The 18,182-nt window shown below is 47.3% G+C and overlaps 2 protein-coding genes across 2 annotated transcripts; both read left to right on the forward strand.

Moving 5' to 3' along the window:
• Positions 1-6,283: 6,283 nt before the first annotated feature.
• Positions 6,284-7,238, forward strand: LOC130485245 (olfactory receptor 51I2-like). The gene is given in 2 exon segments (XM_056858389.1): positions 6,284-7,209; positions 7,211-7,238. Coding segments are annotated over 2 exon segments (954 nt in total).
• Positions 7,239-14,096: 6,858 nt separating this feature from the next.
• LOC130485563 (olfactory receptor 51I2-like) lies at positions 14,097-15,053 on the forward strand. The gene has a single exon (XM_056858778.1). The coding sequence runs from the start codon at positions 14,097-14,099 to the stop codon at positions 15,051-15,053; it is 957 nt and encodes a 318-aa protein (XP_056714756.1).
• The last annotated feature ends 3,129 nt before the right edge of the window (positions 15,054-18,182 follow it).

The following is an 18,182-nucleotide window of genomic DNA, read 5'->3' on the forward strand; positions in this document are numbered from 1 at the left end:
TTGGGTGAGTGGACAACAGTATGGCAAATGAACTTCATTACAGGTAAGTGTAAGGTGATTCAATGGAACAAAAAACAAAACAAGCAAACAAAAAAAACCCCTAATGCAAAATATGTTCTGATGCTGTCTGAGCTGGCAGAGAGGGAAACAGGTCTGGGCGTTCCGTTGGATAATTTGATCAATATGCTGACTCAGCGTGCCACAATGGTGAAAACCTCAAATGCTGTGTTGGGAATTATAAGGAAAGAGGCTGAAAATAAAACAACCAATACTGTAATGCCCTTGTATATAGTTATGGCTTCATTTGGAATAATGAATACAATTCTGATTGCTGTATCTCATAAAGCACATTCCAGGGCTGGGAAAAGTACAGAAAAGGGCAACCAAGATGATCAAGGGGTCAGAGCATTACCTCCCCACAGCTCTTAGGCATGTCTCGCGCTTCCAGAGGTCTGATTTTAAAGAGGCATGTCCAGCTGTGCACATACGGAGCTCTTCACCAGGCTGTTTCCTCCCACCCATGGTGCCCCCTTTCATACTGAGGTTTCCCAGCCAACATATCCCAGAGGCCCATACAGACCACACGTTCACTGGCCTCCCTCCCTCTCCCCCTCACCCCACATTCCCCCTAGATCTGCAACACTGACCCATGCCTCTGGGGCCCAAATGCTGAGCAAAGCACAGACCAGTGGCCAGACTGCAAGAGAAGCACACCGCATGAAGTCATGCCCACCACAGTGTGCTGTGGTGGTTTCCAAACACAACTCCTCTTCACACTCCAATTAGCTGAACATCCAGGAAAGACCCGACTGTCTTGTGAGGCGCAAACACTCACTGTGCGAACCGGTGCATTTAGCCCCCAAGCGCCATCCCTGCTGGCAACTCCCCCCTCCCCCCAGGGTCGTAAATAATCACAACAGGCTAACTGGGGTGTTGCGAGTCCATGGCTGGTCCCCAATGGCCATCCAGCGCTCCTCCCATGAGGGTGTGGGATGGTACTAATGCCACCTCAATGGAAGGCCAACCTGGGCACTCCTGGCATTGTGAATGAAGGAGAGACGTCGGCAATGGTGAGGGAAGAGACTGGTGTGCTGTGTGTGTGTGTGTGTGGGGGTTTGGTATGTTATTGGCAAGCCATTCATTCGTGTAGAACAAACACAAAAATGTCTTTTGTTTTTCTTAAGTTCTGCTCTTGTGTAGTGAATGTAAATCTCATAGTTAATAAAATATACAAGATAGTATATGATATCCTGTTTGTGCTACCCTTTATGCATTGAAGGGAAAAAAATTAAATCTGAGTCTCAGAATCTCACAACGCATGTCTGTGTCTCGTGTGTGTCTCTGAGTGTGTTAAGTGCCATCAAGTCACTTCTGACCTATGGCGACCCTATGAATCAATGTCCTCCAAAATATCCTATCATTAACAGCTTAGCTCAGGTCTTACAAGCTATGGGCTGTTGACTTCCTTGAATGAGTCAATCCATCTCATGCCATATCTTCCTCTTTTCCTGTTGCCTTCAACTTCTCCTTGCATGATTGTCTTTTCCCAGGGAGTCTGGTCTTCTCATGATGTGACCAAAGTACGACAGGCAGCCTCAGTTTAGTCATTTTAGCTTCAAGGGAGAGTTCAGGCTTCATTTGATCTAGAACCCACTGATTTGTCTTTTTGGCAGTCCAGGGTATCCGTAACACTCTCCTCCAGCACCACATTTCAAAGGAATCAACTTCCTTCCTTTCAGCTTTCTTCATTGTCCAACTTTCACACCCATCATGGCTGCCCTTTCCAGTCTCAATTTCCTTCTGATTTCTTGGTTGGAGTCTCTCTTTTGGTTGATGATGGAGCCGAGGAATACAAAATATTGAACAATTTCAATTTCTTCATCATCACCCTTAAAGTTGTGTAATTCCCCAGTAGTCGTTACTTCTGTCTTCTTGATGTTCAGCTGCAATCCTGCTTTGACACTTTCTGCTTTAACCTTCATCAGGAGTCATTTCAAGTCATCATTATTTTCTGCCAGTAATGTGGTGTCATCTGCACATCTCAAATTGTTGATGTTCCTTCCACCAAATTTCACTCTTCTTTCATCTAAATCTAATCCATCTTTCCTTATGATGTATTCATAGAATAGAATCCATGTCCAGAAGATGGCAAAAAATCTCCAGGATCCCTGGCCATTCTGGCCTGGAGGGAAATTGCTTCCTCACCCTAAAGTGGCGATCTTCTGTGCTGGTTATTTCCAGAGTAAAACGCTTTGTAATTTTCTGACTGAAAATGCCCTAATCCAGTCCACTTTAGTTCACTCCCTCCCAGGATTGCAATGTTTAAAAGTTTCATTTCTTGTTTTACGATTTCAAGCTTACTGTGATCCATACTTCTCATGTTTTATTTTCCTATTATATGCAACAAACAGCTTTGGACTTTCCTTTTGCATCCATTCACATCAACAACTGAACATCCTTTCAGCCTTAGTCTATATGTGTCATTAAGAAAAGTGCTATTCATAGTTATCTTCAGCTGTTCATAAGAACATAAGAAAAGCCCTGCTTGATCAGACCAAGGTCCATCAAGTCCAGCAGTCTGTTCACACAATGGCCAACCAGGTACCTCTAGGAAGCCCACAAACAATGTTCCCCCATAGCTGACTGAGTGCCATCTGAGCTGGGAGTTCCATCTTCCCACACTATATCTTTTTTCATTTTGGATTGTCTCATGGATTGGGCATGGAGTAGGGATCAATGGGGGTGTGGGGGGAAGGTAGTTGTGAATTGCCTGCATTGTGCAGGGGGTTGGACTAGATGGCCCTGGGGTCCGCTCCATAAACATTTGAAAGTTCCCTTTCTGGACATGGGAAAATAAGCAGTCTTCCCCTTCCATATATTTGTTTTAAATTTGTTTTTACACTTGTACCATACCTTGTCACTCATCCTCCTCATCCAACACATCCAACCCCTCCCCTTTTTAAAACAGAAGTAGTTGCACTATTTTTTGGAACCCAGAATTTTTTTGTGAGGGTGTTTTGTGAAATCATTTGTTAATGTCAGTCAGTCACTTAAGACAGAACACCATTATTTACATGCCTAATAGCATCATTTTATCAGCTGAGCCTCAACATGAAAGTGATTGGATGCTTTATAGATGCCTGGATAGATGGTATAGAGTGTAATTTGTGACAAATTGCTACCATCTCTGCTTCATTCTGCCTCTGACACTAGTGGTGCATTTCTTGGGAGGTGCTTGGAAAATTGGAAGAAAAGGAAGATGGTTTACTGCTACTTTAATAATTCTGTATAAGCAATGTCATATGTTCATAGGGGTGTGTGTGTGTGTGAGAGAGAGAGAAACATGCAGAAGGTCCCAGTTTCAATCCCCAGAATCTCCAGTTAAAAAGACCCAGGCAGGAGGTGATGAGAAAGATCTCCTGGAGACCCTGGAGAGCATCTGCCAGTCTGAGCAGAGAAGACTGACCTTGATGGACGGGGTGGGGGTGGGGTCCTGGTTCAGTAGAAGGCAGCTTCCTGCATCCCATATCCTCAGTCTGCAAAGATCCGCCTGCTGTCAGCTGCCCCAGGGGTCAGATGAGGCAGAGCCATTAAAGCAAATTGGCCCCTTGCACATCAGGGCCTTCCTGGGGCCCTATGGACCACCTCTCTTGGGGGTGCGATCGGGTACAAATGCTGCCTGGCAGGGCACCTGGCCATTGCAAATCTGGCATCCTGTATGAAGGAGGGATTCCCGCAGCGGCGGGCGAGGAGAGCGAGTGGAGAGCTGAGGGCAGCCTGTAGCTGGGCTCACACAATTGCTGAATGAGCAGAAGGTAATCAGGGCTGGGGAACTGGGGTGGGGGATGTGAGGGCAACATCTGAGCCTTTGACGGGAAGGGGCAGTTAGTGGGACGGGGACACATTGTGCAGCCCAGGATATCCCTTTTCTCTATGCTTCAGGTTCCCCCTTCTCTGACTGGTTTCAAATAATTTTTGCATTAGAAATGTTATTCTTACGGAAGATGAAAACAAGATGCTGATCTTAAGAAAGGCAAATATTGGTAACAGCAGCAAAGAAACGCCCTGACCTGGGTAGCCCAGGATAGCCCGATCTCATCAGATCTCAGAAGTTAATCAGGGTTGGCCCTGGCTATTTCTTGGATGGGAGACCACCAAGGGTTACCAGGGTCCCTATGCAGAGGCAGGCAGTGGCAAAACACCTTTGAATGCCTCTTGCCGTGAAAACCCTACAGGGTCGCCATTAGTCAGCTGTGACTTGATGGCAAAAAAGAAAAAAAACACACATGCTTGAAACAGAGCCAGGCTTCATGGGGAGAGAATGGATCTCCAGCCCTTTTTTCCAGATGGGCCCATTTTAGGCCCAAACCAGAGAAGAGGGCAGAAGATCTGTGACTGCACCCCCAGCCCAGGTTTTTTGAGCGTGCATTTTCACACAAACATTTTTATTTAAAAAACTGAGAAGAGGTCTCTCTGTTTGAAAGTAAGGGAGGGGGATCAAATGCACGCCAACCCTTATGCTTCTCAGCTCCCAACTGCTCCTCACCATATACATCTAAGACTGTACTCCTGGGCACTCTTGCCTGGGAGTAAGCTCCATATTTGCCTTTCTTAAGATCAGCATCTTGTTTTCATCTTCTGTAAACTGATGCCGGAGAGTAAGCTCTCTCCAGGAGCAGAGGAGCATGCCGAATATATCAGGTGCTATGGAACACAGGCAGGATAAGGCTGCTGCAGTTGTCTTGCTTGTGGGCTTCCCGGAGGCACCTGGTTGGCCACTGTGTGAACGGACTGCTGGACTTGATGGGCCTTGATCCAGCATGGCTTTTCTTATGTTCTTATGTTCCTATGTTCTTAAATGCAGTCAACTCTACTTCCGAGTAAGCATGCATAGGGCCAGGCTGTAAATTCTCTGAGCGTTTGCTTGCCAAAGGCCCTTTCACACTCTTGCCAAGGCAGCATGAGTTGGTTTTTATATACCGATTTTCTCTACCTTTTAAGGAGACTCAAACCGGCTCACCATCTCCTTCCCTTCCTCTCCCCACAACAGACACCTTGTGAGGTAGGTGGGGCTGAGAGAGTTTGGAGAGAACTGTGACTAGCCCAAGGTCACCCAGCAGGCTGCATGAGGACAAGAGGGGTTTGATTCCCAGTTCTCCAGATTAGAGTCCGCCACTCTTAAGCACTGTACCACACCTGCTCTCACACTTGTTTAGGCAGACAGATTCCAAGATGTCTGGCCCCCTGCAGCAAAGCCCCTTCCCCCATTCATTGCTAGCTTGTTGTCTTTTGACATTGTCTTGCTGCACACAAAGATGGCAACACGTGCCTGGATACCGCCCAGCAGCCCCATCTCCCGACATCTGCACTAGGATTGTGCATATCGATAAACAAGAGCCGAAAATAAACCCAAAATTAGCCATTTTGGTAAATTTTCCGATTTGGGTTTACTGAATGCCAAAACCTGGACATAAAGCCAAAGCCGAATAGGCGATTCCCGAAAAAGCTGAATAGATATTCGGGTTTTTGGGTTTGGCTATTCACCTTTGCTCAGAGGCATGGCTCTGTGCTTTCTCCCCTCAGCTCACAAATGCCTGGAGGATGGGGACGACCCTTTTGCAGGCCCATAAAATTGGACTCCCTGTCCCAAAGCTCACCAAACTTTGGTGACCGTCTAAGGAGAGTTCCTTGCAGCCACGCTGAAAATTTGGGGACTCTACTTCCAAAAATGCCCCCCCCCCCAGGAGCTTCAAAATATCCCCTTAGACTATAGTGCACCTGAATCTTTTGGTAAACCCAAAAATAAGCCGAATACCAAAATTTACTGGTATGGGTATTTGGCTTATTTCAGGTTTACTGGGGGGGGGGGGGAGGATCAGGCCCAATAAACCTGACATTTACAAAAAAAATGTTTTGCACAACCCTAATCTGCCCCATCTGGCAGCAACAGTCCTTGATGTGGCTGCAGGACTCTCCATGTGGCCTGCCTCAGGCTCAGGGGCCCAGATCCACACAGCAAAGCGTCCAGCTATGGCTACTCGTGGAGAAGACGATACTCCAGAGGGAAGTGCTGGGTTTGATCCTGTAAGGATGGGGATGTTGGTATGCCCTCAATTTCGTCGACCTGAAAGTAATCTCAGCATAGGAATACAGAAAACCATGCACAGCGCATCCATCCCTTACCAGGGGTTTGTAGGACTGACAACTGCAGGATCACAACTGATGTGCTATTTGTGTGTTTTATTTTATTATGCAGGTGCTGAATGGGAAAATGTCTGTCCTCATGGAACCCCTTAAGAACCAGACCCTTGTTCCTCCCACATTCATCCTGACAGGCATCCCAGGGTTAGAAGCGAGAAGCATCTGGGTCACCATCCTTTTCTGCTCCCTGTATGTTGTGGCAATTTTGGGAAATAGCATCATTCTCCTTGTGGTTGTGAAGGATCAGAGTCTGCACAAACCCATGTACCTTTTCCTCTCCATGCTGGCTCTGAGTGAGGTGGGGATCTCTCTCTCTTCTGTTCCTACTGTGCTGAGCGTCTTCCTGTTTGATGTCCGGGAGATTGGGATGGATGCCTGTCTCGCCCAGATGTTCTTCATCCACTCCTTTTCCATCATGGACTCAGGAGTCCTCTGGGCCATGGCCTTTGACCGCTTCGTAGCCATCTACAACCCACTCCAATATGCCACCATTCTGACCAGTTCCAGGATCGCCATGATAGGCTTGGGGATTGCTCTGAGGAGTATCATCCTAATGATCCCATTGCCTGTTCTCCTGCGGGGGCTGCCATTTTGCAGGCCCAACATTCTCGCTCATCCCTACTGTTTACATTCCAATTTAATCCGCCTGCCATGTGCTGATGTCACGGTTAACAGCCGGTGTGGTTTGTTTGTAGTACTGTCTACTTTTGGACTGGACTCATTATCTATTGTCCTCTCCTACATAATGATTCTCAAGACGGTGCTGAACATGGCTTCGAAAGAAGGGCGCCTGAAGGCCCTCAACACCTGCGTCTCCCACATCTGTGCTGTGGTGGTGTATTACATCCCAATGATCGGCGTATCCATGGCACATCGTTTTGGCACGCACGCTTCTCCTCTTCTGCACTCCCTCATGGCCAACATCTACCTCCTGGTTCCTCCATTACTGAATCCCATCATCTACAGCATCAAGACCAAAGAGATTCGCAAAGCCCTCAGGAAGCTTTTCTCTCACAAAAATTATTAGTAATGGATAATATTTATTGAAATACTCATGGATCCTCAGGCCCTTTTATTTTTTGTAAAGAGGCTGCATGTACAGAACTCCCCAATCCCCCGGCCAATGCCTGCCTCATTTTTATCTAATCTGAGCATCAGGTTTTTGCTCAGAACAAAACATAACAGAAAGGTAGCCTTTGTCTTCAAAAAATCACCATCGCCTCTTGCCTTTTTCTTACGAGTAGGGATGCTAGTGCTCCCACCAGTTTGCTCATGTCTTGTTTGCCAGTCACAAACAGGGAGCTGTTTTTCCGACAATTCGCTCAACCATTCATCCATCCATTCATGGCTGCTCAACATATTCCTTCCTAACCACACAGTGCAGCATACTTGGCTTTTTGTGCATGCGCATTCTTACACAGCCTCACTGAATTCGACAGACCTTGCTGCATTACTGCACTGCTCAGCGGGCAATTGTCTGAGTTGACAAATCAATCATACAGAAGTGTTGTGTAAGGGACAGTTGAAGGCAGCAGGAAAAGAGGAAGACCCAACCTGAGATGAATTGATGCAATCAAGAAAGCCACGGCCCTCCGTTTGCAAGACCTGAGCAAAGCTGTTAATGATGGGATGTCTTGGAGGCTGTTAATTCATAGGATCACCATTAGTTGGAAGTAGGGTCGTGCAAAATTTTTTGTTTTTGGTAAATTTCAGATTCAGGTTCATTGGGCCCAATTTTTTTTTTGGGGGGGGGGGGTAAACCCGGAATAAGCCAAATACCCATACTGGTAAGTATGGATATTCCGCTTATTTCCGTGTTTACCAAAAAAATTCAGCCCTATTATAGTCTATGGGGATTTTTCAAAGCTCCTGTGGGGGCATTTTTGGAGGTAGAGCCCCCATATTTGCAGAGTGGCTGCAAGAGACTCTCTTTAGATGGACACCAAAGTTTGGTGAATCTTTGGACCGGGGGTCCAATTTTATGGGCCAGCAAAGGGGTTGCCCCCATCCTCCAGGTATTTGCGAACTGAACTGTCCGTTGGTTCTCAGGTTCAGAAGTTTAGCATTGCTGAGGACTGGTGGAAAGAGCCGATTGGAAGGCTGGTGCCTCAAAGTCTGGGGCTCCCTTCATATCTGGGGTGCATAGCATGATGTCCATGCAAAGCTTCCAAAATGAAGAAAAAGGCTTAAATGCAAGAGAAATAAGGCACAGAAAACATTCCTTTTGGTGGCAAATGACATCCTGTGAACAGTCCTTTATTATGGTCATCAAAAATCTGATTTCAAGAGATGGTCACAGTGTGGGGAAACGAAGCCACTACTCAGGGCTACCTTCAGTTTGACAGCAGGTTTTCAGGGCAGGGTGGTATTGGAGCCATACGAAGTCTCGACCATGGGGGCTGTTCTGGAGGAGACTGCTCATCTGTGCGGGTGAGGAAGCCTGGTGGTGTGAGCAGCTGTTTGAGCTAGTTCGTTTTAGTTGGAAAGTATATCCCTCCGTATGGGACTTGGTGAGCCCCATCTTTTAAATAACACACACATGAACACATGAAGCTGTCTTTTGTCTTATACTGAATCAGGCCCTTGGTCCATCAAAGTCAGTATTGTCTACTCAGACTGGTAGCGGCTCTCCAGGGTCTCAAGAAGGGTCTTTCAGATCACCTACCCGCCTAGTCCCTTTAACTGGAGATGTTGGGGATTGAATCTGGGACCTTCTGCATGCCAAGCAGATGCTCTACATCGGAGCCTCGGCCCCTCCCTTTATGCTTGATCCAGATTAATCCACTGAAAGATGATGGTTGGTCAGACCAAGCTGGTTCCGGTTATCCGACCCCTATCTCAAAAAGGCCCCAACTATGAGGCCCTAACAAAACTAGTTAAAAGATAGAAAAATGGGAGAAAGCACAGAGCCGTGCATCTGAGCAAAGGCGAATAGCTAAACCTGAAAAAGCCTGTTCGGCTTTGGGCAGATTCCCAGGTTTTGGAATTTGGTAAAACTGAAAACCAAATATTGCTGAAACAGCTAATTTCGGGTTTATATTGATATGCGCAACCCTAGTTGGAAGGACTTGATGGCACTTGAGACACACAAACCCTTTTTGGAGTTTAAATAGTCCTGAGTGATGCTAATGGTTGCCAGTTTGAACCAGCAGTACCCTTGTGTATGTGCAGTTTTGCAAAAAACCTGATGCAAAACTGCTTGGTAGGTGTTAATGGCTGTTCATCCGGGTGATCCACTTGCATCTGATTGACACCTTCAAAGTTGCACGGTCAATATCCTCACAGCAAAATTTGCAGCATACTCAAGAGGCATGTCTTTCTGTCCATAACCTATGCAGGTACCTCCTCACCTCTGCAGATTCACACCAGAGAGATGAGCCCTCACCCCAAAGGGACAGGAACACTACAGGGCAGCACCCACAGATGGAGCAGCGGCAGCTGAAGTACAGCCCCACCCAGAGAAGGGTAAGAGTTGGTGGGATGGGTGCTTTGAGGGGGTTTCCTGGCAAAAGGAGACCCCCCCCTCCATGCTGGCGGAGGAACAACGGACTCTGCTTCTGTCCCACAGGTATGGCTGCGGTGGCCACGCCCACCATGCTTCCCATCATAATTGCTTATGTCCGCTCAGCATCTGTGTGGGCAGTAATTCAACAGGAAGGAGACCTGGAAGGATGACATTTCCAGTGCTGTATGGGCTGGCTGCCGTGACTGGTGTGGATCCTGCTATTCTGCTATGGGGGTACCATCTTACCAAATAAAGCCCAGGTCCTGCATCATTCAGGATGCTCAGACAGCCATTTGCCTGGCCTGCCTGGCCCACTCACAGGCCTGCCGTGATAGAGAGGGTTTGCTCTATCTGCCCACAGCTGCGTGGAGTAGCTTGCAAAGGGCGCAGGGGCCGTACTGGACAGAGGGAGTCCACAACCCGGCTCATCGGACCCGGCTGCTGTTTCTTTGCTGCTGTTCAATAAAGTCTGGAGTGTCCAAAATCTGTGCCCCTTATTGGCGCTGGGCAGTTGAGGCTTGCCCCTGAACCTCATGCCATGCCACCCTCTGCCCCAACTCCTCCCCTCCCCTGTAAATTCCCCACGGGACTTCCCTGAACAATTTCCTCTGCACACCTCTGAAGAGGTGGGCGCTGATTCAAGGGATGCTCAAGTTAGTCTTCATGGTACCGCTAGACTTCTGCGGTATTCTCAGGGTTGCCAGCCTCCAGGTGCTAGCTGGAGAGCTCCTGGATTACAACTCGTCTACAGGCGACAGAGATCACCCAAACCCCACACTCCTCAGGCTCCATCCCCAAAAGTCTCCAGGTATTTCCCAACCTGGAGTTGGCAACCCTAGCTATGGCTCAGTGGAAGAAGAAGAGTTGGTTTTATACCCCACTTTTCTCTACCTTTAAGGAGTCTCAAAGCAGTTTACAATCACTCTCTCCCCCACCCACAACAGGCACCTTGTGAGGTAGGTGGGGCTGAGAGAGTTCGGAGAGAACTGTGAATGGCCCACAACGTACGGTAGAGGACATCAGATCTTGCTCCCCATATCATAAATAATGAACAGCCATTGTGATGCAGTGACAGAAAAAGCTAATGCGATCTTGGGGTGCATCAACAGAGGCATAACATCCAAATCGCAAGATGTCATAGTTCCACCGTACACTGCATTGGTCAGGCCGCACCTGGAGTATTGTGTGCAGTTCTGGAGGCCTCACTTCAAAAAAGATGTGGACAGAATGGAGCAGGAGCAAAGGAGAGCGACGAGGAAGATCAGGGGCCTGGAGACCAAGCCCTATGAGGAAAGGCTGAGGGAGTTGGGAATGTTCAGTCCGGAGAAGAGGAGGTTGAGGGGGGACACTATCACTCTCTTTAAGTATGTGAAGGGCTGTCTCTTAGAGGAGGGCAGGGAGCTGTCCCTGTTGGCAGCAGAGGATGGGACTTGCAATAATGGGTTTAAATTGCGGGAGGAAAGATACCGGCTGGATATATGGGGAAATTTCTTTACAGTAAGAGTTGTTCAAAAGTGGAATCAGCTTCCTAGGGAGGTAGTGAACTCCCCCTCCCTGGCAGTCTTTAAGCAGAGGCTGGAAAAGCACTTTTCAGGGATGCTCTAGGCTTATCCTGCATTGAGCAAGGGGTTGGACTAGATGGCCTCTATGGCACCTTCCAACTCAAGGATTCTGTCATTCTGATTACATCAGCAGTGGACATACAATTGCTCCTGTCTTCTCTGGGTTGTGTGGAGTCCAGCAGAAAACAGCAACTCGCATCCCACAGGTATTCAAGGAGCTTTGGTGGAGGAGAAAACCAACAGCAGCCCCTACAGCAGCAAAGTGTTCTCTTCCCGCATCTCGAGACCCAGGTCCCCATGGATCCTTGCTAGCTGCGGGAAGGAAGTCTCTCCCCCCCCCCCGGATTCCCCCCAAAGAGGCATAAAACGTGTAACAGCTGAGTCCTGGCTATGCTGGGTATCCTTCAGACGCTAGCAGAGCTTCAGCTATTTCCATCTCGGGAAGAGCTTGGTGAGTTGTTTTGCGCCAAGGAACCTTTTGAAGGAAAAGGTGGCCACAAATCCATTCTGTGGGGGTAGTTTTCTGGACTCCTCCTGTGCTACTGGACTTTGCTCAGGGGCTACCTTTTGGCCTCATGGCTTCCAAAGGGCTTGGCTTCCTCCACCAAAATGGTACCACACTCAGAAAGGAAGGGGAGATGCGAGTGACACCAAACAAGAAGAGGTGAGAGCCGGGAGAGAGGACTCTTAGCAACTGCAGGGGTGGTTTGCGCAGCCCCAGTCCTGTAAAGGCTCCGCAGCTCACTTGGATGGCGCTCAGGCGATTCTGGTTTCTCTGATATGCTCTGATCTGGGTTCAAGAAAGGGAAGTGGGGGAGGGGGGAAAGCCACTTTCTGGGGTGAGACTATCAACTGGAATCTCAATTACCATCTCTTTGGCACATGGAAATAATTTTCCTGGGCAGAGAGAATGAAAAATGTACATAAAAATGGCCCACCCAGGCTCCGAATCTTCTTTGAAGAAGAAGAAGAGGAGTTGGTTTTTATTTGCCGACTTTCTCTACCATTTCAGGGAGACTCAACCCGGCCTACAATTGCCTTCCCTTTCCTTCCCCTCCCCACAACAGACACCCTGTGAGGTAGGTGGGGCTGAGAGAGCTCTGAGAGAGCTGTGACTAGCCCAAGGTCACCCAGCTGGCTTCATGTGGAGGAGAGGGGAAACCAACCCGGTTCTCCAGATCAGAGTCCACCGCTCCAAACCACTGCTCTTAACTACTACACCGTGCTGGCTCTCAAATCTTCAGCTATTCCTTAGCCAGACTTCCTGTCAGTGAACATATAGGGTGACTTTTGCAGTTTCTCTTGATTCCAGTGCATTTCTGTAGGCAATCAGTTGACATTTCTTGATTTGCTGTTCATTTACTTTATTCAGTTCCGCCAATGTAGGTAGAATTTTGTATTTGCTCTTTCATCTATCCAGTGCATTTTAATCTGGCCTTTCCTTATAAGAATAATTTCCTACTCCCATTCCCTGGGTGTGAGGAATTTACAATTCAAATGCTGCTTCTGAAGTATACAACCAAGAGGGGGCAGTTGGAGGGGACAGGCAGGAGGACGGAGCCGACGGCCTCCAGGAGGGGCCAGAAGGCAAGGAAAGGGAATGGAAGCGATGGCTCCACATGTCCCCGAACAACTAAATATACAGTGAATGTCCATGCAGTCCAACAAGAAGGTCTGGGGTAGGTTAGAAACCCAGCTAGGGTTGCCACCTCTGGGTTGGGAAATTCCTGGAGATTTGGGGAAGAGCCTGGGAAAGGCAGGGCTTGGAGAGGGGGCGGGGGAGGGAGCTCTGCAAGGATGTGATGCTATAGAGTCCACCCTTCTCTCCGGGGGAGCTGATCTCTGCAGTCTGGAGATCCAGAGCCAGGATACAGGATGATCTTGACAGGCTGGAGAATTGGGCTAAAACTAATAAAATGCACTTCAACAGAGATAGTTCTGCATTTAGGTAGGAAAAATCAAATGCATATTTATAGGGTGGAGGAGACTTGTCTGAGCAGCAGTGTGTGGGAAAAGGATCTTGGCGTCTTAGTAGACCAAACACTGAACATGAGTCAGCAGTGTGATGCAGTAGCTAAAAAGGCAAATACGGTCTTGGGCCGCATCAGCAGAAGTATAGTGCCCAGATCACACGAAGTGATGGTATCACTTCACTCTGCTTTGGTTAGACCTCACCTAGAGTATTGTGTTCAGTTTTGGGCACCACAATTTAAGAACTTAAGACCCCGGAGAGCTGCTGCCAGTCTGAGCAGGCAATACTGACCTTGCTGGACCAAGGGTCTGATTCAGTATAAGAGGGTGCCTTGTGTGTTCATTCTTTTTTCCCCCATGGCAAAAGAAGAAGAGTTGGTTTTTATATGCCGACTTTCTCTCCCACTTAAGGAAGAATCAAACTGGCTTACAATCACCTTCCCTTCCCCTCCCCACAACAGACACCCTGTGAGGTAGGTGGGGCTGAGAGAGCTCTAAGAGAGCTGTGACTAGCCCAAGGTCACCCAGCTGGCTGCATGTGGAGTGAGGAAACAAATCCAGTTCACCAGATTAGCCTCCGCTGCTCATGTGGAGGAGTGGGGAATCAAACCCGGTTCTCCATATTGGAGTCCACCACTTCAAACCACTGCTCTTAACCATGACACCTTCTGCTTCAGCATTGGGGTCCTTTGCTGTGACACATTGAGACTCCTTTTGTTAGCATGGAAAGTACTGCATGCATGACTCAGAGCAGCTGTAGCTCACACCCCAGCTGTTTCACAGGGAGAAGCAAACCCAGCACCCAGATGCAGTCCTGATTAATGCATTTTTATTCACACAGGTGCCGAATGGGGGAAATGTCCTCCTTCGTGGGATCCCCCAGAAACCAGAGCGTCGCCTCTCCAAGGTTCCTCCTCACAGGCATCCCAGGATGGGAGTCCAGAGGAGCTTGGCTCTCCATCCCATTCTGCCTTTTGTATGCCGTCGCCCTGGTGGGAAACAGCGCTGTCATCCTTGTGGTCGTGAAGGACCAGAGCCTGCACAAGCCCATGTACCTTTTCCTCTCCATGCTGGCAGTCAGTGAGCTGGGGGTGTCCCTCTCCACCCTTCCGACAGTGCTGAGTGTCTTCCTCTTCTCTGCCAGGGAAATAGGGATGGACTCCTGCTTCACCCAGATGTTCTTCATCCACTGCTTCTCCATCATGGACTCAGGAGTCCTGTGGGCCATGGCCCTTGACCGCTTCATAGCCATCTACAACCCACTCCAATATGCCACCATCCTGACCAGCTCTAGGATCGTCATGATTGGCTTAGGGATCGCGGTGAAGAGTGTCACTCTCCTCCTCCCTCTGCCAGTTCTCTTGAGGCGGCTGCCCTTCTGCAGGCCCAATGTGCTCGCCCACCCCTACTGTTTGCACCCCAATCTCATCCAGCTTCCATGTGCAGACACCAGAGTCAACAGCCTCTATGGCTTGTTTGTCTTGCTCTGCACTTTTGGGCTTGATTCCTTGTTTATCATCTTGTCCTACACAATGATCGTCAAGACGGTGCTGAGCATTGCCTCCAAGGAAGGGCGCCTCAAGGCCCTCAACACCTGCGTCTGCCACATCTGTGCCGTTGTGGTCTATTACACCCCAATGATTGGCCTGTCTATGGTGTACAGGTTCGGCAAACACGCTTCCCCCGTGTTGCACTCCCTCATGGCCAACATCTACCTCCTGGTACCTCCGGTCCTGAATCCGATCATCTATAGCATCAAAACCAAGGAGATTTTCAAGGCCTTTGGGAGGGTCTTCTGTCCAAAGAAGTTCTGACATGGAATGAGAGTGAGCTGAAGGAGCTCAAAATCCCTTCTCCCACCCCCCCTCCAAGCAATGGCTGTGAGCTATTGGGCATGTAGACATGATAAATTACATCCGTGGGATGAATTAATCCACATGCTATGGGCAGGGCAGGGATGCTTTGCCACCAGAAAGCCACCCGGGCAGGCTCCTTCATACCCCTCTGGCAACCGCAACATACAACTCAAGTTATGAAGCAAACACGTGGGTTGTTAGAGTTTAGAGAAGATGAACAACTGTGCATCATATTTAGAAGAAACAAACCAAATTCTAATTCTTGTATCTGGATGGAGATAAGAAATGTCCTCCTCTGCTAACCAGGTCAGCAAAATGTTGTTGTGAGAATATTGTTAGCACTTTTTCTCATGGCTGGGGACTGCGGACCATAAACTGAAGAGAAGGAAGATTGTCCCTCTGGCCCCCACTAGGGATGCTTGAACACTTCCCAGCTCAGCAAACATCTCTTAAGCCAGAGGGGTTCAGGCAGCCAATTCATCAGCAGGCCTTTTGACTGTTCACGGCCTGTTCATGTGTGACAGGCTGCTTGCCACCCTCAGGAGCTTCTGACCTCCTAGGTTGCTCTGTAGCCAGTGAAGATTTTTTTTTTTTGGTGGTGGGGGGGAAGGGGATTCAGCTGATAGGCTGATTAGGTTAGTGATGGGAATTTTACCCTTAATAGAGGAAATGGATCGTTGAATATTAATGGAATCACCGGCAGAAGCTAATTAAGGTTGCACGCACACAAAGAAAGACACGCAGTCATTTCTCTTAGTAAAAAATCACCTTTACTTACTAACTTCAGGAAAGGGTAACTTGGATGTAAAATAATAAATCTCTTTCTACATTCTAAGTTTCCTATCACATCCCAGAGTGGGAGTTCTATAGTTTACATCTTCACATGGTCAGATCTAAAGTCTAATTCTAATGGCGGAGGCTTCTTCTAGGTAAGACAAAGAAGAAGCTCCTGGTATGCAAATACCTTTACAACTGTCCTGTTTAGCCAATGGCTATTTGACACATACTGTAGGTCACATCACCTTTGATCTGGTCAGCTTGGTTACAAACAGTTTAACCCTTGAGTGACTGAAATACAATGAAACTCGCTATTCAAAACCCAACAAACCCCTTTTCGAGTTTACATAGTATTCAGGCATACAAACATAAAGCATCACGCAAATATTCAAATTGTTGCTTGTGTAGTGGCTTTGTCAAAATGTCCGCCACCATCTCTTTGCTCTCACAGTACTTCACTTTCAAAAGTCCTCTTTGTTGCTTGTCTCTCACGGAGGCAGTCTTGTATTGAAGAAATCTTCTTCCTTTCCTGGCGCTTTCGCTGCTCAGTATTGCTATGCAAGCTTGATTGTCCTCAAACATTGTTACAGGTGTCAGTCCATCTATTCCGAAGTCACGTAGTAGTTCAAGTATTTCCTCTAGTTCCGCACACGCGCTGCTGGCTGCTTCACATTCAGCATCTGTTGAAGAGGTTACAACATTTTGCTGTTTCTGGCTTGTCCAGGAGATTAGGTTTCCTTCAAAGAAGAATAAATATCCACTTGTGGATTTGCAGTCTGTTCTGTCTCCACCTAAATTAGCGTCCATGTATCCTACGAGTCTTGGTTCATCGCTTGGAGTTATCTTCAGTTTCAAGTCGATTGTTTTCTTTAGGTATTTTGTCAGGTGTTTTATCGCGTTCCAATCGTGTTCTGTAGGTGCGTTGGTCTTTCTGCTCAGAATTCCAACTGCAACAGCTATATCTGGTCTACTAACATTACTCAGGTATAGTAGTTTTCCAATTGCTTCTCTGTATTTGTGATTGTCCTTCAATGGTTCACTTCCTTCCAGACTCATATATGATGGGTCAAGTGGAATATTTTTGGTTTTGCACTCCATCATATCCATAAATTGTAGGAATTTCAGTATTTTGCTCCTTTGGCTGATTGAGAATCCATTATCTTGATCTCTTTCAATTTCCATTCCAACATAATTTTTCACTTCTCCAAGTAGTTTGACTTCTACTGATTGGTTCAGTTTGTCTGCTATTTGCTTAGCAGCTGTTTCTGTATCACAACAGATTAGAATGTCGTCTACAAAAATTAAAATATATTGCCATCGATCATCCACTTTCCTGCTGAATAAACATTTCTCTATGTTTCCTTGTTTGAAGCCTTGAGCTTCCAGTAAGGTTGTAAGTTTGTGGTTCCATGCTCTTGCAGATTGTTTAAGTCCATATAAAGTCTTTTCAAGTTTACAAACTTTATTCTCCGTATTACTGTCCATTAGTCCAGGAGGTATTTCCATGTATATCTCCTCTGTTAATTCTCCATTTAGAAATGCTGTCTTGACATCCAGTTGTAAGACAATTTTGTTCTTAGATGCAGCTATACTCAGCAAAGTCTTTATAGCTGTTTGTCCACTAACAGGTGCATACGTTTCTGTGTAGTCAGTCCCATATTTCTGGGTAAATCCTTTTGCGACTAATCTTGCTTTGTACTTGTTGATCTTTCCATCAGCATTTTCCTTCAGTTTGAAAACCCATTTACATCCCACTGCCTTCTTTCCAGGTGGGAGTGTGGTTAATTTCCAAGTTTTATTTTTCTTCAGCGATTCTAGTTCATCTCGAATTGCGTCAAGCCATTTGGTCCGCTCACCATCGGGAAGCTTTTCCAGCTCTTCCCAACTTGAGGGCTCCATCTGACCTTTCACTTCCGCATAGAGATTCAGTTTAGGCGCTGGTATTCCTTTTGTAGTCCTTGTGGATCTTCTTAGGATTGGAGAGGGTGAGGTGGTTCCATCAGCACCGGGGTCATCCCCTTTTGTTCCTGCAGTCTCTGGGTTGTCTGCAGAATCAGGTGGTATGATTTCCCATGCTGTAAACGGAATCCCCTTTTCTTCCTCTTCACTGTCCTCTGGATTAGATGAGTAGCTGGTTTGCTTTCCATTCATGACATCTCTCTCATCTATGTACACTGCATTCAATGCTTGAACTTTGAATGTCTTTGGATTCATTACACGGTATCCTTTTGGGAGGTATCCTACTAAGATTCCAAGTTCTGTTGTAGGACTTAGCTTTCCCCTTTTCTCTTTCGGGATGTAAGTATATAC

Source organism: Euleptes europaea, chromosome 12 (assembly GCF_029931775.1).
Source record: "Euleptes europaea isolate rEulEur1 chromosome 12, rEulEur1.hap1, whole genome shotgun sequence".
Classification (NCBI taxonomy): domain Eukaryota; kingdom Metazoa; phylum Chordata; class Lepidosauria; order Squamata; family Sphaerodactylidae; genus Euleptes; species Euleptes europaea.

What these genes read in the sequence shown, in the direction of transcription:
- LOC130485563 (XM_056858778.1), top strand. Translation starts at nt 14,097, where the DNA reads ATGTCCTCCTTCGTGGGATCCCCCAGAAACCAGAGCGTCGCCTCTCCA.